Source organism: Dermacentor andersoni, chromosome 8 (assembly GCF_023375885.2).
Source record: "Dermacentor andersoni chromosome 8, qqDerAnde1_hic_scaffold, whole genome shotgun sequence".
In the NCBI taxonomy this organism is placed as follows: Eukaryota; Metazoa; Arthropoda; class Arachnida; order Ixodida; family Ixodidae; genus Dermacentor; species Dermacentor andersoni.
This window is the reverse complement of record NC_092821.1, coordinates 68,149,685-68,172,195: the sequence shown is the minus strand read 5'-3', so window position 1 is coordinate 68,172,195 and position 22,511 is coordinate 68,149,685. Positions and strand designations below refer to the sequence as shown.

At 42.9% G+C, this 22,511-nt stretch overlaps 1 protein-coding gene across 1 annotated transcript; it reads left to right on the top strand.

Moving 5' to 3' along the window:
- The first annotated feature begins 66 nt into the window (after positions 1–66).
- Positions 67–22,291, top strand: LOC126538885 (uncharacterized). The gene is made up of 3 exons (XM_050185603.3): positions 67–646; positions 11,444–11,558; positions 16,830–22,291. Exons 1-3 carry the CDS (start codon positions 477–479, stop codon positions 16,947–16,949), a joined length of 405 nt encoding a protein of 134 aa, XP_050041560.2. The 5' UTR covers positions 67–476; the 3' UTR covers positions 16,950–22,291.
- Positions 22,292–22,511: the final 220 nt, after the last annotated feature.

Here is a 22,511-nt window from a genome sequence, read left to right as displayed (position 1 = left end):
CGAGCTGGGGACGCACACGCTTCACGAGCTTTCGTAGGCGGCTGCAGGGACTGCCAGTACACAAGTTTTGTAGAACGTCTTTGGTAGTAACACGAAAGCACGTTTATGTTTCGCGCCGTGGCTTGTGAACTGGAACTGACCAATGTGCGGCGTCGAAAGCCCAGCCAATCCAATCCGTTGGCAACGCGTTGCGTTGTCTTGTTTTGGCGTCGTGCTCCCTTGAGCGACAAATTGCCGTCGTGCGCGGTGTCTGCGGCGCCGTTTCTTTGCAGTTTCGTGCTTCGGTCTGTCTCACTTGGCGAAGCGGGCCCCGCCTTCTCCCGCCTGCAAAAGGAGGCCTCGTTGAACGACCGGCACTTGCGAGACTGCCTTTTCTGTTCTCTGCGTCGCCTCAGCAAACCAACGCCAGTGATCGCGACGCTATGCTCTAGAGGCCGTTTGCCGCGACCGCGCGAGGCGGGGCACCAGCGACCGGAATGGCCCTCGCCAAGCTGTACCGGGCCGTGACCAAGATGAAGCAACCGTTTCGCTTCCTGGCCCACCTGTCCTTCTGCGGGTTGATCAGCGGCTTTCTATTCGTGCTGACCGGCGTGCTGCTGCTCGCTTTCTTCGGGTCCAACATTCGCGAGGATGAGGTGATCAAGCGGTGAGCAAAACACCGGCGGCCAAGCGTGCGATTGTTTCGTTCCTTCAGGCACTTGCGAGGCTTCCTCCCATGTGTGCCTCGCAATTGCGAAAGGCCGCGCGCCAAGCTCAAAATGTACGTATTTGGGCGTGCCGTGCTCCGCGACTCCGGATCAGTGATGTTAAGGTGAAGTTTCGGAACCGAAGGGGACGTTGGCGATTGGCGTCATCGCTGGCGAAGAATTGCATTTCGCACTGCTTGTCAACGCGTGTTTTATGTCCTTGTCTGAGTGCACTTTCAGTCGCATTTCAGTCAATTCAGGTCAAGCGCTGTGTAGTTTTTATGTACAGTATACTGGTTCTGCTCACCGTAATCGCTCGTCGATTTCACTTGAACAGTTCGTTACAGAACAAGCTCAACGAGAATTTAAAGTGTTCTGTGGTAGGGTACATAAAAAAAAAAGAACAGCAACGTAAATGATAACTTCCTGTTTATGATGCTTTAAAATGCATTCATTTCTTCTGCAGCAAGAGAAAATGCGAATATTATATATATATATATATATATATATATATATAATGTGTGTGTCATCAAAGCTAGAACTAAACATTCCCTTGCTCATCGCGCCAGAATGTCATCCTGCAGAGGATGTTTGCAGAAAAATCCGCCCTGCTTTCATGATATATGATTATGCAGTGATGATTTATGCATAGCTACATGTGATGTTACAACATTATAGTGATGCACAAGTATGTTCTCGAGCGATTTTTTTCTTTTTTCGTTTTATTTTTCTGCCAAACGTGAGCTATGTATAGCCAGAGACACCAAGCAGTCCACATGTTGCCTGTTGCGCTCCTAGCTGTCATATTAATTGTTAATAATGTGTGGCATTTTCCTGAAGCGATTTCTCTATGTCCGGTAGACTGCTGAATGTGAATTGCCAGCTTCACTCAAACATAATCATAATTTTGGGGATGACTTGTTTCTTAGGAAATGTCATGGGATGTTGATGATCTATTGCATTTTTGTATACATCTCTTTATAATCTTTCTTTCTCTTCCTCAAAACTTCTCTATTTACTTTGTACTGCTACCTATGCCTGTGACGAACCCGATTGTATCAGTATCTTCCCTGCTTTTTTTCCACCAATACTCTAAACGTCTTTTGCTTATCTTGACTGCTGACCAGTTCATGGTTCCATCAATTTAAATCCAAGTGCTTCTGGAAGATGTATGTTACGTACAAGTTTCACTGGATGTGCTGAGGGGTCTCCGAATTTTTGCCGCAACATACATACACATGCCTCATCTGCTTGCCAATACTTGTTCCAGTATGTTTTTATCCTTAGGCAACCAGGTTGGGCCTCAAATAGCAGGGCACTTCCCTTCCTGTTATTGTACAGATTTTTCCTTCCAATTTCTTTCTTCTCATTTTTGTAAATCTGCATGGTCTTTTTTGTTTCTATTCTTTGCATCCAATTCACGGTCTCTGTTTCTCTCTCTTTCTGTGTGCTCCTGGTTGCCTCTCTACACTTTCAATTCCCCTGTACTTGGTCCCCAATTTTCTTGACCTCTTCCTCCATTCTGTGTCCATGCTTTTCAGGCACAGATACTTGTGCACTTTAGTCGCCCATTTATTTTTGTCCATGTTCCTGAGCCTTTCTTTGAAACTAATTTTGCTCTGCGTTTCTCTGACTTCAAACGAGGCCCAACCCAGGTCACCCTGCAATGCCTCATTTGTGGTTTTGCTGCAGGCTACCAAAGTTAACCAGCCTACCAATCTTTGTTTAGCTTCCAACCTCGACAAGATACCTGATTTTAAGCACAGCATGGCATTTGCAAATCTTAGTGCTGGCACCATTACTCCTTTCCAGATTCCATGCACCATATCATATTTATCGTGGCTGCAAAGTGCTCTATTATTCATTTTTGCTGCATTCTGCTTCCCCTTTATTATCAAATTATCTTGGTGGGTGCTTAGTGAGTCTTTCGTTAGTTTATGTATACGCCGAGATATTTATATTGCTTGACTATGGGTGTGACTTGCTGTTGAAATGACACCACATAATCACTCCTCTCCATTAAAAATCATAATTCCCGATTTCCCAGGGCAAAGCCTTGATTTGTTGCTGTGTTGCCATGCATATCCTCAAGCGTCTGCAAATCTCTTGCATTGTCCGCTAGTAGGACTATATCATCCGCATACATCAATCCGGGGACCTTCTGTTGCACCATTTGTCCATTACACATGTAGATAAATGGAACCCTAATTCTCTCTTTTCCAGGCGCCCTTTTATGCCCTTAACATAAAGCATGAACAACAGTGGAAACAGAAGACATCATTGCTTCAGTCCTTGGTGAATTTCCACCACTTCGTTACACATCATTCTAATTTTTCTGGGCCATATGTATGTTGCAGCAGATGGCATGGTACTTTAGCACACTGACATCCACAAATGTTTGAGTGCTGCTATGCACCTGAACTTGTGCAGAAGCTCATTAACTCTGGGAGAGAGAAACTTTAGAGGGTGCGGATGGACTGTGTGTGAGCAGGATATGTGTGAAAACTGTATTAAAGCTGCCGCTGTGCCTTAGCGGCTTTGGTGTTGCGCTCTTAAGGTCGTGGTATCAAATCGCGGCTGCAGCAGCTGCTTTTCGATGGGTGCGAAATGCAAAAAGGCCTGCGTCCCGCGCATTGGGGGCATGTTAAAGATGTCCTGGTGGTCAAAATTAATCCGCAGTCCCCCGCTAGGGCATGCCTCATAAATCAAATCAGGGTCTTGGTACGTAAAACCCCAGAATTTGTTCATACAAAACAGCATTAAACATCTGAGAGTATAACGCAATAGATCATTTTCTTAATTTGAAAGGTCACTTCACCACATTGTGTGCTTGCGACCGAAGGCATTGGTCACCATTTAAGTGAGGATAAGGCACAAACTCTGTGTGCTAGCGCTCGGCTGTCGCGCCTAATTTCATCACAAGAGCCACACTCATATATTCCTTCTCGTAAAGCATACAAACTATGCACCATCATCATCATCAGCCTGGCTACGCTTACTGTAGGGCAAAGGCCTCTCCCATACTTCTCCAACTACCCCGGCCATGTGCTAATCGTGGCCATGTTGTCAATCTCATCCATCCACCTAACTTTCTACCGCCCCATAGTGCGCTTCCCTTCTTTTGGAATCCAGTCTGTAACCCTTAATGACCATCGGTTATCTTCCATCCTCATTACATGCCCTGCCCAAGCCCATTTCTTTTTCTTGATTTCAACTAAGATGTCATTAACTCACGTTTTTTCCCCCACCCAATCTGCTCTCTTCTTATCCCTTAACGTTACACCCATCATTCTTTCCATAGCTAGTGTCGTCTTCAATTTAAGTAGAACCCTTTTCGTAAGCCTCCAGGTTTCTGTCCTGTAGGTGAGTACAGGTAAGACACAGCTGTTACATACTTTTCGCTTGACGGATAATGGCAACCTGCTGTTCATGATCTGAAAATGCCTGCCAAACGCACCCTAGCCCATTCTTATTTTTCTGATTATTTCAGTCTCATGATCCAGATCCGCGGTCACAACATGCCCTGAGTAGATGTATTCCCTTACCACTTCCAGTGCCTCGCTACCTATCGTAAATTGCTGTTCTCTTCCGAGACTGTTACACATTAGTTTTCTGCAGATTAATTTTTAGAGCTACCCTTCTGCTTTGCCTCTCCAGGTCAGTGATCATGCATTGCAATTGATCCCTTGAGTTACTAAGCAAGGCAATATCATCAGCGAATTGCAAGTTACTAAGGTATTTTCCATTAACTCTTATCTCCAATTCCTCCCAATCAAGGTCTCTGCATACCTCCTGTAAACACACTGTGAATAGCATTGGAGAGATTGTATCTACCTGCCTGACGCCTTTCTTTATTGGGATTTTGTTGCTTTTTTTATGGAGGACTATAGTGGCTGTGGAGCTGTTATAGATATTTCAGTATTTTTACATACAGCTCGTCTACACCCTGATTCCGTAATGTCTACATGACTGCTGAAGTTTCCGACTGAATCAAACGCTTTCTTGTGATCAATGAAAGCTATATATAACGGTTGGTCATATTCTGCCCAATTTTCTATAACCTAATTGATAATATGTTAATATGGTCTATTGTTGAGTAGTCTTTACGGAATCCTGCCTGGTCCTTTGGTTGACAGAAGTCTAAGGTGTTCCTGATTCTATTTGAGATTACCTTAGTAAATACTTTGTTGGCAACGGATAGTAAGCTGATCGGTCTATAATTTTTCAAGTCTTTGGCGTCCCCTTTCTTATGGATTAGGATTATTTTAGCGTTCTTCCAAGATTCCGGTACGCTCGAGGTCATGAGGCATTGCGTATACAGGGTGGCCAGTTTCTCTAGAACAATCTGTCCACCATCCTTCAACGAATCTGCTGTTACCTGATCCTCCCCAGCTGCCTTCCCCCTTTGCATAGCTCCCAAGGCGTTCTTTACCTCTTCCAGTGTTACTTGTGGGATTTCAAGTTCCTCTAGACTATTCTCTCTCACCTTATCGTCGTGGGTGTTACTGGTACTGTATAAATCTCTATAAAACTCCTCAGCCACTTGAACTATCTCATCCATATTAGTAATGATATTGCTGGCTTTGTCTCTTAACGCATACATCTGATTCTTGCCAATTCCTAGTTTCTTCTTCACTGCTTTTAGGCTTCCTCCATTCCTGAAAGCATGCTCAATTCTATCCAAATTATATACTTCCTTATGTCAGCTATCTTACGCTTAGTGATTAACTTGGAAAGTTCTGCCAGTTCTATTCTAGCTATAGGGTTAGAGGCTTTCATACATTGTCGTTTCTTGATCAGATCTTTCGTCTCCTGCGATAGCTTACCGGTATCCTGTCTAAGGAAGGTACCACCGACTTCTATTGCACACGCAATGATGCCCGTAAGACGGTCGTTCATTGCTTCAACACTAAGGTCCCCTTCCTAAGTTTAAGCCGCATACCTGTTCTATAGGTCGATCCGGAATTCCTTTATTTTCCCTCTTACCGCAAACCCATTGATCGGCTTCTTATGTACCGGTTTCTTCCGTTCCCTCCTCAAGTGTAGGCTAATTCGAGATCTTGCCATCCTATGGTCACTGGAGCGCACCTTGCCGAGCACGCCCACATCTTGTATGATGCCAGGGTTAGCACAGAGTACGAGGTCTATTTCATTTCTGTTCTTGCCATTTGTGTTCCTCCATGTCCACTTTCATTTATCCTGCTTGCGGAAGAAGGTATTCATTATCCGCAAATTATTCCATTCTGCAAACTCTACTAATAACTCTCCCCTGCTATTCCTAGAACCTATGCCATATTCCCCCACTGACTTGTCTCCAGCCTGCTTTTTGCCTACCCTCGCATTGATGTCACCCATCAGTATAGCGTATTTTGTTTGGACTTTACCCATCGCCGATTCCACTATATACTTGTTAATCAGGAATCCAACTCCTAGTTCTCTCCACTAAGCCCCGGTAGCATAGGATGTGCCCGCTTTTCAGCACTGTACATGCTTCATTTGTCCTCCTAACCTTACTGAGCCCTATTATATCCCATTTAATGCCCGCTAATTCCTCGTATAGCACTACTAGACTCGCCTCACTAGATGACGTTCTAGCGTTAAACGTTGCCAGGTTCAGATTCCAATGGTGGCCTGTTCAGACCCAGGTATTTTTAGCACCCTCTGCTGCATCACAGGTCTGACCACCGCCGCGATTAGTTGCTTCGCAGCTGCTGGGAACTGAGGGCCGGGGTTTGATTATTGTATTCATATAGGAGGTTGTGGCCAAGTACTGCATCAGGGTGGCCAATCCTGCTCTACAGAGGGAGTGTGTTACCGGTTCTGGTCACCGGGGTCAGGCCACACTCCAGGCCTGTTTATGCAATTTTATCAAGACGGATTTTTTTTTCTTTTATATCCGGTGGAAAATTGCGCGGCACCGGGATGTCAACCACTGTCCTTTTGCATGCGAGGCGGATGCTCTACCTGTACGCCATTGCTGCACCTGTCTGTACACGCACGCTAATAAAGCGATTGACTGCATTGGCACTAGTTTTACGAAGGGCATTGTGGGAAAGCCAGCTTCATATTCTGGAAGAAGGTTTGTTGATTGTTCAATATAGCGAGAATATAGCAGTAATGTAGGGGCCATTTATTTTGCAGCAAATTATTTTGCCCTCCGCCCGTCTTCTCATCTGTCATAATTGCTGGCTGGTGCCAGCGGTAGCAGCAGTGCGGCTTCGTCTGAGCAAATGGTGCATGAAAAAATTGGCAGGTGCAATGGTTTGTTTGAATATACAGCTTCTGAGTAGACTAAATTTGACGGAATAATTCATCTCCTTACTGATATACTGCCTTTTGTGCACATTTTTGCAAGCTGCTCAATGTTTCGATGCTGGCAACATGCTAGTGTTCTTGTTTTCACATTTAGAGCACAGCCTGCTGTGAGCTTGAGGTTGGAACTTTGGATCATCTATACATTGCAGCTAGGAGGGCTTACTTGACTGTAGCACCAGTGGCTGCTGTGGGAACTTCCCTGCTGTATTTGGCTGTACAACCACTGGCCATTGCAGCTCCCTAATGATCCGGTCATCATTATCATGTCATGCAAACAAGAACAGCGATAATAATAATGCTTTCTTTTGACAGAGGGTAACATAAGTTCATACATTCTATGTGTAGTACTAACTACTTTCCCTGTCAGAGTATAAAGTTTGAAGGCAGATCATGCTACCTGACGGCACTTCAATTGCTAGTAGTACGCAACAGTGACTAGCGAGAAGAATTGAGAAGTATAACGAGGGCCTTGATTTTTGTAACCATGAGAGGCCGACAGACAGTGATGCCAAGAAAAGTGTAGGAGACATTAACTGCTTGCTTGATTAAAATTTTTGAGAAATAATTATGATTGCTATATTTGAAATAAGGTTCATATTCCTAAGACAGAAAAAAAGGGATGAAAGCGGCAGAAGAGGTATTTTCTTTCTGTTTTCATTTGCCTTTGCCTGTATTAAGTACATCAAGTTTATCGAATCTCCAACCTTTGTTCATGATTAATAGCACACTTGAATAAAGAAATGAGGTTAATTTTCCTTATGTTTTCCTTAGCTTCATTTTCTGCTGTCTTCGCATGGTTCTGCTGATCTACTTCCATTCAGGTGCACATTAAAGAACACAAGGGAGTCAAAATTAATCTGCACTCTTCTGCTGTGGCCTGCCTCACAATCATAGTTGTTTTGGCTTGTAAAACACCCAATTTTTTTTTCCTTTTGGTTCTCAATGCGGGAATTCGTGTACACTGCAGAGTGTGGAGAACCCTCTCTGCAGTGGCATAGCCAGAAATTTATTGCAGTAAGGGGGGAGGGGACGTTCTTCGCCGGCCACTACCGCTCCTTCCTCTCCTTATATATATAATATGAATAAGAATAAAGGAAATCGACCAAGGGGCCCAATTTTAATTATCGATATCATATGAAGCAAACAAACATAAATACCAAGGACAGCATAGGGGAAATTATTTGTGCTTCACTGAATGAAACATTAACGTTCCTTTAATTCAATTAATAACTACAAATAATTTCCCCTGCGCTGTCCTTAAAGCCAGTGTTTGTTGGCTTCATATATGTATATAGAGAGAGAGGTAGAGAAAGCGAGACTGGTGTATATATATATATATATATATATATGTCTCAAATCTGGCAGCATTGATGCCTTCAGGTAGTGTGTGTGGATTTATTGACCAGTTGCCTTCACTCAATAAGATCACATACTCAGGACGCCTGCAGCAGAAAGGATGTTCCACAGCCCCCGTCAAGGTTTCTAAGCAGTTGTGCTGGCTAACACTCCCAGAGTTATTTTGTGTAGTAAAACGCAAATACCCTAGAAAATGGATGGGCAAACAGCACCATGGTAGCTCAATGGTAGAGCATCGCACGTGTAATACGAAGACGTGGGATCGTTCCCACCGGCGACAATTTTTTTTCAGCCACTTTCATTTCCATTAAGTTGTCATTTTTTAAATTAAATTAGTAAGTACAAGTAATTACCCTGTGTTGTCCTTGGTGTGTTTGTTGGTTGGCTTCTTATGATATCCTATGTATATGGTATGATATATATGGTAGGATATATACAATATGGAGGTTATACACCATGCAAGAACAAACTCCTAGCATTCCCTGGAAAAGCGTGCTTGAACAATGTGGATGTACATTTTTACTTTGCCGTTTAATGTTTACGTCTGATGTCAAGTGATCTGGCAGTGATGACATGCTCTCCCCCGTGTCCATAATTTTGTTGCCACCTTCGTTCTTGACGCCTTTTATTCACACTGGTCAACACCTTTCTCCTACTTTTCCCTCTGAAAGAGGTGCACTCCTTGTATCCATTTGGCGCAAGGATTGGTGTCCTAAACATTGCGATCCTAAACACTGGATTTAGAGAGGGGGGTTCCACAGACGAAAATTTTTATTTTTCGTTGCGTCCATGCCTCAAATGTGCTTGCGAGCAGCAAGGTCAGGCTGTGCATCCCTTATTTACGGAGGATCTCATCAGTGGCACACTTTGCGTGCACAACCATTGACAGCTAGGCATAAAACAACATCTGGTCGTTCTCCATGCAAAGACAGTCATCATTCTTTCAACAAAGAGAAATGTGCAGTTGCTTTAGACAGCGTTTTGCATCCTTGTTGATTTTCCTTTCAGCAAAGCTTTTCTCTCTCTTGGAAAGCGCTCCCATAATCACTATGTGCATGTCATAGGTATGTGCGCCTGGGGTAAGTGATGATATGAATGAATGTGTGTTCACTTCGAAAATGCCTCGGCACTGGCTGTGAATGAAGATAAGGCCTTGAAAAATTTCTGTAATCTTACTAGATACAATAGCCTGTCGGCATGCACCTCTTGTAACGGCTCTCCTATTTGCCCTCTAGCCTGTGTGTCCCCTGTATGGGAGGTGAAATGTCTAAGTTGCTTTAATATTCATTATTGTAAATACTGTAATCACTAAATATGCCCTTTGTACTTTTTTGCTCCCCACTCAGTGGTTTCTCCAATTCTGTTCCCTCTTATTTGCACCATCCCCCTTTCTGGGAAATGTTCAGGTGTCGGCCATCGCCAGTGTGGCCAACGAAATTCTTTCTGCCAACAAGCACAAATGTAGTCGCTTCCAGATTCAGACACGAGCAGACGTGTAGCATCAGCCCCACTCAGACTGCCACTAGGCCTCGACTTGCTATCACATTCAACGTTTTCCTTTCATCGATGTCACTCTTTCTGAACCTGCCTCCTGAAACTTTCTGTTCCGTGGGAAAAGGGGCAGGGCAGGTTTCACCCCTCTAAACCCCCCTCCCCTCTGGCCACGCCAATGCCTCTGCCTTTGTTCTAACATCAGATTGTATGTCTAGATTTATTACCCTCTGTTGCAGCCAGTGGGGTTGTTTTCCTCATTTGCGAGATGTGTTATCACTAAGCATAGGAATAGCTGCACCATACTAGCAGGAACTGTAGCCAGAGGAAGGTATATTGGCTAGCCCTTACTTGGTCTTCCATGAAAGTAGTTGGCATATCCGAAATACATGAAAGTTGTGCTCAGATGGAAGGTGTTTCAGAATTGCTTTAACATGCTTTTGTTTCAATGTCCACATAGCGTATTTGCTCAATTCTAATGTACCCTTGATTGTATTACGCACACCCCAGTTTCCGTACTTGTAGAAATTATAAATGTAATGCCCTTGATTTTTCACTTATCATTTCTTCATGGTAAGAGGGAGTAAAGGTGATTTGATTTTGCTTCGAAAAAGAGCACATTGTAATCTGAGCTACAGTAGACTGCATGTCACTCGTCAGTGTTGGAGGCCTCCTTGTCGATATCAATTGCCCAGAGCATATAATCTTTGGTGCAGTCTAGGGCATTTAAGATACCAAGTTTCTTATATGCCTTGGAGGCCATGGCAGCACAACTATAACATCTAGAGTGCCTAACAAACTGATGGAGCAGGCGCAAACCTATGTATCACAGCTTACGCAGATACAGCAGCATGTGAATTGGATTGGATTACAGAAATATTTAATGGCAATTGGGGTAGCTTGTCATGGTTGTAGTTTTTTTTTCATTATCGAATATATTGTGCATGTCATTTTTTCGTAAATGTTTTCTGGAAAACAAAAAAGTGCACATGATAATTAAGCAAATACACTAAGCTGTAAGGTGCTTATCTTGAGTGCAAGAAATCAGTGTGTACATGTGTGGCCTTGAAATGTAAATAGACGGTTGAAAGTTGTTGATCTGAAGGCCCATGGCACACACCCACAATAAGGCATTGGCAGAATCTGGTTGTTATGAGAAAGGGACAAAGACATGGTGAATTTATTTGGAATCTCTAGAAGTTGTTGCACATACATAGAAAATTTAAGGGTGTGAGAAAAGTTGAAATAAAAATTAATCTGTACAAAAAAAAGCAACAATTTATCAACGTAATCAACTGGTTTCTGCGCGATAGATGTGTGCTGTGGAACAAGCAGTTCTGTGCCTGAACCGAATAATAGAGGCTACAGAGAACATTATTTCAGGCACAGATAGACCAAAACCACAAAGCTTAGCATTGTAACGGCCTTGCGCTTTTAAGTTGTTGGTAGATAATGCCATTGTCTGTATATATACCTTCTTTGGCCTTTCCTTGCGTTTCATGCTGTCTTTCGCTTCCATGTGCTATGTTGAACCTGGATGCAAGTCCATAGTTGTCTTGGCCTCTGTACGTTGCTGAATGTCTCCTGGTATGCAGAATACCAACGTGGATTGGCATCATTGCCACTGGCAGCGGGATCATGTTCCTCTTTGTGGGCATCACTCTGACCATTTTGCTGTGCAAGCTCTTCCACCAGCAGGAAGCCAGAGAGGTAAGTCGCTGATGCTTCTAGTGATCTCGTTTAAGAGTTTACAACCAAGTTTCAATGACAGCCTCTGCCCCCCCAGTTTCTTGTGCCACAGTGGAACGGCCGATTGTCGCCTTATGTCACTGGCAGAGCAAATTTATGTGCTGTATTGCAACATAATTTCTCATTTAAGGGATAAATTATGCTTATTTTTATTGTTGTGAAATGTGATTTTTTTTTGCCATTCTACATACAACCTTAAGACACATTCAGTTGTTTGTTCCCTTAGGTGCAGGCCGTGCACTGGTGCCTTTGCGACACATTTCAAGAATAGGCGTTGCTGTTCATTAACTGGCCCGTATTAGCAAGTTAATGGGCTGTCGGTAATTTTACTGACCCGACTTTGTGCATGTGCGAGACACAGGAAGCTGATATTGCCATCACCAGTTATAGCATAGCAAGCCTTCCAAGGCTTTACAGCTCTCTTTTCTCTGTGCATGGCATTAAAAACACATAGGTGAACTTTGTTTTAATAAACTCGCATCTGACACAAAAATAAATTCGTTATGTGCGATATTGGTTATAAGCGTATACTGATATCAGCACAAAAATCATATTGCAGATTTTACATATAAAATTTGTTACATATATGGGTGTTACATCGAGGTTCAATTGTATTGTTAGCAGGTAGCTTGATGTGCTATTCCAGAAGGGCACACCAAATCCTTTTTTACAATTAAGGGGGATAGGGCTGAAGAGGAAGTTCTAGCTCATGGTTAACTCCATTTTCCTATTCAAATATATACACTGCATACATGTAAAACTCAGATACGCCTTATGAGACAACTGCGTGATCGATTTGATTGAGATTTGTTGCATTTGAAAAGGTTAAATGTTTCCGAGAAGGAAACGGAATCTTAGGACTATACCTTTTGTACGAGGAAATGCTTAAAATCAGCAAGATAAGAAATAGGACCACAAGGTTTACAAATCCATAACTCTGCATCAAAAACAGATATTGCAGTTCTGTAAATGTATCCTTGGAGCATCTCGAGCAAACAAATTTAATATACGAGTTTACAGCTTATGGGAAATTGTTACGATGTTTACCATGTTTTGCAAAAGTCATACTCTCAAACTAGTGGTATATTTCAGAGTGGTGTTTAATACAGAGTGGTGCAGTTTACAGAACTGTGATATTATGTTGTTTTTGTTGCTCAGCTACAGAGTTGTAAACTCGATACTTGGAGTTGTTTTTTCTTTATCTTTGCAATTTCTTAAGAGTCTCTCTAAATAACACAGATATGGCATAAACTGAAAATCCACTTACTACAGTGACCAGATTTGATATTTTCCTTTAAATGTAACAAAGCTCATCAAAGTTGGTGCTGTGGATGACAAGAAAAATTCTTTCTTCGTGGCCATGTATTTAGATAGGAGCTCCGGAGTTCAAGCATCCTCTTTTTTAACACATCTGAAAGTTGGTTGAGTTGGTGTGTCAATTTTGCAAAACGTAGGGAAAAGTTTAGTCAAGGACAAACAGCAAAAAAAAAGAGGGGGGGGGTGGATAGAACTTCCAAACACATAAATTTGATGCTTGTCCAGTCACTTCTATTAATATTTTTTTTTCTTTTTGTTCCTGCTTGTAGTGTGTTTCATGATATGGGGTAGCACTGTATCATATTTACGAGGCATGAAAACTGGGAAGGGCACACGCCGAGTGTTCCATAATTAGAAGCGCCGTGATGCTTGACTCTACCATCCATATTGTTTGCTAATTCATTCTGAAAATTTGCACAAAAGTAGCACCTTTTGGTTCATTTATCATAATATCCTGTTTGCACGCATTACTTAGGCTGGCTTCGACCTCAGTAAATATGAAGTGCACATTGCCTGCAGCAGGTTCTAATAAAAATTATTAAACTTGCTGTAAAGGAATAGTGGCGTCATCTGTCACTGCTATGGCAAAACAGCACAGTGGCACCATCACTCGCCAATACGACAAAGCACAGTGTCTGCAGTTGAAAGACTAGAAAGCTTATCATTTCTTGCTGCCAAAATTCCTCTCATTTGTACGTCAATTTTTGTAATGTTTTACCATTGTCTCAATTTATTGGTGGTGTTTCTGATGTCTGTGCATGTATAATTGAGAGAGTGCACAAATTTTAAAAAATTCTTAAAACATTTTTTTTCTTATTTTCTGCCCCACGCAACTTCGGCAATGTCTTAGCAGGTGTGATGGCCTGTAAAGGCCAAACCATTGACCTATTACTAACCATTGGCTGGTTGCTCAGTGGCTATGGTGTTAGGCTGCTGAGCACGAGGTCGCGGGATCGAATCCCGGCCACGGCGGCCGCATTTCGATGAGGGCGAAATGCGAAAACACCCGTGTACTTAGATTTAGGTGCACGTTAAAGTACCCCAGGTGGTCGAAATTTCCGGAGTCCTCCACTACGGCGTGCCTCATAATCAGAAAATGGTTTTGGCACGTAAAACCCCATAATTTAATTTAATTAACCATTGGCTGATCACTAACAACCATGAATTACTTATGAGAAAAAGAGGGAAAACACAGGGAAAGTTGCAGATGAAAATTCAAGACGATGAGCAAAACAAGAACAAGGTAAAAGTGGAAGCCAATGTTTTGACAAGTGGACTTGTCTTTTTCAAAGTGACATATGCATTCCTCGGCACAGTATATATAGGTAGGGTAGGGTGGGGGTACCGATATGTACTGTGCTGAGGAAAGCATATGTTGCCTTGAAAAAGACAAGTCCACTTGTCAAAATGTTGGCTTCCAGTTTTGCCTTGTTCTCGTTTAGCTCATCATTATGAGAAGCAGCTCACACATGGATGCACACCCCTCTAGGCATTCTAGGATGGCAAGGAAGTGGCAGTTAAGGTGTCTTGCCCATCCTGTCCCCACCGTTTTGTCACTCTGCGGCATTTTTGTCTGCTGACTGCAACCTCGGAGGATTACTGTAACTGCACTGCGGGAAGTCAGAACAAAAATTGGCCTCCAATAAACCCAGTGGAAGTGGATGTACAGCAAAGCTGTTGCTGACGTTAGATGGCACTACACAAGCACCACCACCCGAAGCTATGCACGTCACGTGCGCGCGCATCTGTGCAGAAGTGCAGCATATATCCTCACTCTTCTAGGCCCTCTGCCAAGTGCAAGTGCATTATTGAACTAAATGAATGCTTAATAGTAAATTCTGTTGGAATATCCATAAAGTACGGTTTACGCACATGCTGCAGACATGATACCTTCCGATTATTATTTGAATATATGAGAAAACATAAAACTGCAACAGAGAAACTGAAAAACAAAGCCCTTTTCCAGCTGCCATTGATGTCAGTCTGAGTGGGTGCGGCTGCTCGGTGGCGGTACTGTACAACAGGCCCTTTGCCTAGCACAAGTGCGTCATTGAACTAATTGAATTTTTCAGGTACGGCTCCAACACAATCTGCAGGCATGATAGCATCAGATTGAAATTCAATTATACGAGAAAATGTTAAACGGAAACTTGAACACAGCCTTCCAGCTACCATTTGCTTTTGGGCAAGCATGCCACGAAAAATTCCAGCCAACTAAAGGCTAACAACTTTGCTGTAAAAGGGAAAGAAATGACCAAATCCAGAGCATTGTTACCAGTGCTGTCATTGCCTAAGGGAACCGATAAGGTGAACGGGAATGGGGATAGTAAGTATAGAATTGGTTCTACCTCTGTTCATATTGCATGCCTGCCAACTTCCCAAAATTTCAGCAGAGTTTATGAAATTGGGCTTGTTGTGCAATTTTACAAATGCTGCATCAAATGTAATGAATTCTCTTCGAGAAAAAGTTTCGCTCATCTGTTTCCAAACCTTCTTTTGTGAAGCCTCTGATGGCAAAAGGACATTGGAGGGTTACTTCATGCAAACTTCAACTCCTGAAGCAGTCAAAATCTGCAATACCAAAGACAGTCGGTCGCATGCCACTATATTTGCTATGCCAAGTTTTTTGCTGCGTGTGGGCTGCATCTAAAGGTAAATCATTGCTTATGAATCTCGTATATATCCCTGAAAGTTGTGTGCTCAGGGAAAGCTTTCAAAAAGTATGTGCAGTCCCCCCTGCCCCCACCCCCTTTTCTGCTTGGTGCAGTGTTCGCAGGATCTTACGAATTTTCAAATTCGCACGTTGGCATGTGTGATTCAGGTACTTTAAAAAAAATTCGCAGTTCCGCCCGAAAGGCGAAGCACCGATCGCGATAGTAAATTAGTAGATAGCTGCACGAAATAAGGGTAGCAGTTTTATCGGCTGTACAAACTTGTGAACATCCAATTACAACCTAAATTAACAACGTTAGAATGTGTAAGCGTGACTCAACGAGGACGTAGAAAAAAACAGACACACAGAGACAGTGCTGTCTCTGCGTGTCTGCTTCTTTCTACGTCCTTGTTCAATTGCGCTTACCCATTCTATCATCGATTCAAACCAACTAGCCCGTCAACGTGTTTTAACTAAATTAACCAGCACGGTGTCACACGGGCACAGGTAAACATGAACACATCTCGCTCAATAACAGCAGAAACTGTCTGTGAAAATGCTGGAGTTAGGAATCCAATTGACCTCCATGCATCTGTCGCTTCAACGCGAATGAAATGTCGAAAGCGCAGCACATACAGAGCTACCAGCACTATGCGCACTCTGCAGACATAGCAGATTGCTCTGTAGATGAGGCCTGCACAGGCCTCATCTACAGGTCGCACGTCGCAGATTGCTTTCAAGACGCATGAGCGCCGGCAACATGTCCCTACGGCGTCTGCCAAAGGTGTCTACTACGGTGTCTGCGATTTGCGTGGCCAACACCGTAGTAGTCGCCGCAATGTCTCCACTCTGTATGGAGCGGTGGGCGGGGAGGACATCGAGACACCCTTGCAGCCGCCGGAGAAGAATGCCCCTCCACCCTCACTTGACTCCCCTTGCCTCGCGTGCCACAGGAGAGGGCACTCATTCAGGCCATGTTCCTCGCTTGCACACGCAAGGTTTAACCGCGTTCGCCGGCTCACCCTCACACGCTTTCACTCATAGGGAACCTCACAGCGACGGCAGAAATGCACCTGGGATGTCCATATAATTGCTACCGCAATAAAATGTGTTTGGAAATATGTTCCTCGAAGGGCATGACACGTATTCCAGCATATTGCTCAGGTTTCAAAGAAAAGCATTCCAGAGCCCTAATAAATGGTGACACCGAGGTTTTGTTTCGCTGATCCTTCATAATAATTTCTTTCTTCTTCTTTCTCCAGGGAGATAACATGCACATCCAACATTTCCCATCACAGCCGGGCCTATACCCAGTTCAGGCTACGAACGGTGATGCATCCGGCGACGCGCAGGACACAGCAGAGACCGAGAAGCTCACCTGATTCTGCTGCAGGCTACATCTGGCCAGGGAATTTGGCTTGGCTTGGAAGCTGACTCTGGTGGTTATCTTGTTTGCTGGCCTGTTGATCTGTTTCTTTCCTTGTCGCCCTTGCTGGTGTCTTTTGTGGGCCATTCCATTTGGGCACCTCTTATATTTGCATGCTAGTAGTTGTTTTGCCATATCTTAGAGTGGTGATGTACTTTGCCCCACGAGCTTTTTTCTGTCTCTGGAGAATGGCGTCCTTTCAGTAGCATCAGCATCAATTGGTCGATGCCTGCGATTTGCTAGCTTGGCCATCACGTGAGATGATACGAATGAGTCTAGTGCGCGAGAGATCGACCGGATACACATCAGCGGGCAACTGGTCTTGGTAACATTAACAGGTCGCTTGTTCGTTAATCCGTAAGCAGAGTTTCTATCGTGAAATTTGCTGACCTGTTGTCAGTTTTTTTTTTCACATGGCTTTGCATTTGTAGGCGAGTGATAAGTTTGGTAATTAGCTCCCAGTTGATTGCACGTAAGAGAAAGCAGTGTTTGAAGCACATAGACGCAGGTATTGTGGCACCTGTGTGTTCCATGCTATTCCCCAAAATGCTTTTTCTTTTTTCCAAAATCATTAAGCAACCTGCCAAAGTTTGTCTTCATTAGGCTTTAATAGCGGTGCAGTGTGACAGTTCTTTATGTACAGAAAACAGACAGCTGATGTTTAGGCAAAATTAACTTCCTCGACTTCATCTGTATTTTTCAACTAAAGTTACTGACAACATGTATCAGGCCTTCCTCTATTAAATGAAGATGCATAAATAGGCATGCATACCTCAGAGATAAAATATTGATTAGGTGCTCCGTGTCAGTGCAGCACTCACCATCCACCACCAGAATGTTATGCATCGCCACAATATTTTATTTTTGGGTGCTATGTTGATGCTACTGTCCCTGACGCACAATGATCAAAACGATCAGTAGCTGCCGCTGTTGATAATGGAGCCTTGTTTTTAGTACCAAAATTGTGTGAATCTCTGTTGTGTTTATTTGTTAAATGTCGTGCATGTTTGCAAACGCAACTGTGAAAGTTGTCGAACAGATTGTGGATAAAATGACATCTGTAGTCCTTGGCTAGACACTCCCCGTGTTGCGAGATGCCATTTGTGTGGGTGTTCGGTCAGATTTGCATAGACAAATTCAGACAAGTTGGGGTGTTCAAAGAATACAGCAGTGTTTGAAAGCTGCACTTTGAGTAGCAAGAATGTCCACATATGTGTGTTTTGATTGCATTGTTTTGCTTGCTCTTGCTCCGAGTGACGTCTGTGAACTGAGAGGTGTACTACACTTATTATGAAAGGCTCTCTCCTTCACAGTTCTCTTTTTGATTTGATTTGAACACCCTGCTCAGGCTGTAACTTAGCCTTCCAGCAGTCTTCTGAGGAATCGACAGTTTTATACAATGCCATTCATTGTGTTCATCTGGTAACAATCACTTCAAGGAATTGTTGATTAGAGTACTTGTAGTTAAGTTGCAGCCTTTGTCTACTGAAACTCAGTTGTCATTTACTGCATTGAACTGGGCTGCTGTCAGACCAAAAAGAAACATGAGCGGGTAAGAACGAGCTAGAATACAGGTTCGTTCTGGCATTCACAAGTGTGTTGTTCTGGTGCGATCCATTCTATGATATGCTTTAGGTATAGGAGTGTGTCTCCCAGTCGGCAATGCATTGATGCTGCATCGTATTTTCGATCGAGTATGTGTAAATGCTATCGTGCTCAATCTTTTCCAATGTACATTTTATTCTGGCCTTGTAGTCTGACATTCTAGCTGCCTCTTAAGGATAATGAATGATGGTTGGGTAAGATAGAGTGGTTAGAACACAGATAGTAATAAATGAAGTTTCTCCACTACGTGTTGGTCGGACAAATCTCGCACACTTAGCGATGGCCAAGCACTGAAACCTGAGCACGCGCTTCATGTGTAGGCTTGCAACCTATGTTAGACAAAAAAAAAGACAGACAATAAATAGGGTGGAGGGGCAAATATCATTTAAACGAAAAGCAAGTTGTGAAAAATACTTATGTACAACCTGAATCGCAACTTTTCCGTAATTGTTATGCTTCGTGTTTATGCCACTTTACGAAAGGCTGTTGGAATATGTGCAGCAGTCGTGCTTATTATAAACTTTAAAATGCACTGTTGGACCTTTACCCGTGTTTGGTCTTGAGAACTCAAGCATAACCTGCATTTTAGTTTGTTTCTTAATTCCCTGTGAAACTGGAGTTGTTCTCGCAGCATGCATTTTTCATTTGTTGACACAAGGGCAAGGGGAAAATGAGTAAACGTATGTCGGGTTTATCCTGCAAAAGACGACGTCTACGTAAGGCTGGTAGTGCCACTCAAAAACCACACAAGTGGCAACCCTACTTTTGTGTCTCGTTCACTGTGCAGCCAACGAAAACTTGCCATAGGAACTGGCTTTTGACTTGCAGAGCACCTCTTGCGAGGTCTAACATGTTCTCCGTTGCTACTGTCCTTGATGCAATATCAGAGCAGAGGCATTCGCCATGTTACGTTTCAGCGACAATGTTCCTTCAAACTTTTGAGAAAAATGAGCAACTTAAGTGACAGTCTGCCATTGCTGGAAAGGTCCAATTGACCCCACTCGAAGGTAGGATTGCAGCTGGTGACTTCATTTGTTATTCCTCAGTACTTTTACAGCCATTTCTCAGTCATTTAATCTTAGCCCAATTGAAGGCGTTACACATTTCTCCTGATGTGCATAATTTATATCCTGTTGCCATGTCTTATGGGCAAGGCATGTCCTAACATAGTCATGCGATTTACCTCATTATTACAGAAAGCTTTCTCACTGCATGATATCTCCGACTGTTTGTTTTGCATAAACTGAGTTCTATTGAAATGTGCCATCATAATCACCTCCAGAGCTTGGCTGTCTTGAAAATTAACTACGTCTCGGTACTATATCTGCACAAGACTGCCCTTTGCTTCAACGTTTGAAAAATTAGGCTGTCACCATTGTCTTGTAAACTGCTGCCATCGCAGGTTGCGAGATTCTTGGGAAGGAAAGAAAACTTGTGTTCAGTGTTTCGTTCTCTTTCTTTCCCAACAAGCGGAAAACATTGCTATCTCCCTCACAGTTTCTTTGTAGAATTGATTATCATGGGATCATTTTGATAACATGTCCCTGCTTGAGACTTTTAAATCTTAAACTCCAGCCAATTAGCGAGCCACATTGTGGGTGAAATGCATGCCGATTGGTATACACAAACATTTTGAGCCACAACACAAGGTTGTGTTTGATAAATGCCTTTGGCACAGGTCAATGAGCAGGTTGTTCAAATTTGTGTGTGCAGATGTTGATGCACAAGGCTTACTCACTATAGCTCATAGCGGATGTGAAAAGTGTTGTGAGTGTTCATTTTTTCGCTAGTGTTGGTAGGATGTCTTGCGCATTCTTGGAATCTTTTTAAATCTTGCAGTGATCATGTAATGGGCTCTTCTCTACAGAACATGTTGCTGAGTATTGTCCGTTTCACTTTTACCTTCTTACGTACAGTGCTAAAAGGACATAATATGGCAAGAAGCGCAGAAACGGGACAAAGATGAGAGAAACGGATAACACGAGCTATGTCAGGTTAGCAGTGCATGTGTCGACCGTTTTTGTTATCTCTGTTCCATTTTCTTTCTGTTTTGCCGCATTACGTTGCCATACCAACAAGCCTGGCTAACAACTATGCTGCAAAAAAAAAAAAAAGATGCAACGAGGGCTCCACATTCAGTGCCATTGATTTTTGTCCTGGCTCACATAGTGATCAAAGCATCCTCAGACAGTAACAGCACCGCACAATTTTCCACCATTCATAATAGCACAATGTGAGTGAATTGTTTTGTTTTACACGATAAGGAAGTCTCTCTTCTCAAGGTCTCCATGCCTTTGTGATTTAGAACAGTGGGGCACTATAAATACCTCATGAATCGCTTCATAACCGAACATATTTCAAGCAGATTACTTCACCCTCTAGATGCTGAAAACAAGTTTTGGCTGGCAACAGGAAAAAATGAATGAAGGTGGATGTACACAGGAAGTGGACAGCATCTTGCATCTCACTTGCAAGTTGAGGCCTCGACAGCCTCACACTTGGTTAAAGGTGTGGTCGTCTGGTGTTGCCAGAGAGCTTCATACATTATTTGGTGTGTTGCAAATGTAGTTGCCTGCTCTTAAAGGCTCTACAGGGAGTGTAATTGGCCCTTTTTGGCCAACTACGCTGTGTAGTGTCAGGAACTACCAAAAAGGACCACAGCTATTGCTAATATTCACAGTGCTTTCTTGATTGTTGTGTCTTTCGCAAATTTGGCCAACTAACAGTGTGTAAATCAAGGGGTTTGACAAAAAGACATACACAGCACTCTTCTATGTTACGTCACTTCTTTTGTGCGCTGGTGTGGACTGTAGAGAAAATTACACTTCTAGTGGCTCTAGGGCATGTCAGTCCTCAAGTACATTTGAGAATAGCTATATTGCATCTTACTGGAAAAAACGCCAGAAAAATGCATTTGCAGCCCGAGATACCATAGATTATATTACGTATGTGGGCAGTTTCGTTATACATTTTGAGTTGCCTTCTTATGTGGCTTTGCAAAAAGGAAACTCATAATAGTCTTTCACAACCAATCTGAGATCATGTAGGTTAGGGATATTGCACTTGTTCATTTGATGCTTCATCCTCATTTTCTCTATACAATGTGCAACATGAGCTTTAAGAAACCTACTTCTGTGCCGTGACACATTTTTGTTTTTGAAACCGCAATGAACATGATTATTTTTGCATTGTGCAAATGATGAAAACCCTGTATTTACACACCCATACTTGGGATTCCAAGAATGGAACTGAGGGACATTGTATAGGCGCAGAAATAATTTTGGAACTGAGATGTTTGTCACTAGTGTTTCAGACAGTGGGATTTCCTTTTTCTTCGGTGCAACTCTTTGAGTGAAACATTTGTTCCTATTGTGTGTGCACGTTTGTAGTTTTGGGCTGTGGCATGCGTGAACTGCTGTGATATGTCAAAAGGGTGAAAATCCACACTTCATGAACTGGTGAACCTGTCATAAAAACTCGACGAATCTGTGATTGTCATGAGAGGAGAGAGTCTGCGTGGGCACACCATTATCCAAACGCAACTGTCAAAGACAAATGTACATTTTTCCTGTGCTTATATACACTTTGGTCGTTTAATTAAGGTGTCTTTCCTCATTGTAGTATATTTAGTCACCCCTCTTCATGTACAAGTTAATCCCATGTCAAATAAAATCTGTGCTTACATGCAACTAACTGGTGATGGCACTAGTGCTTTTTGGTACATGTATATTGTCCATATGTGTATTACCCTTTAAGGCAATACCAGCTTTTAACAGGGATGCAAATATTAGAAACTGCATTCGTTGCGCTGTCTTGTGGCGCAGAGTTTGATCAGAAGACACAAGAGCTACTCTTGAAATTATAAAACATGTACTAATTAGCGTCCTGGCGTAAAGAGTCGGGAACCACATAC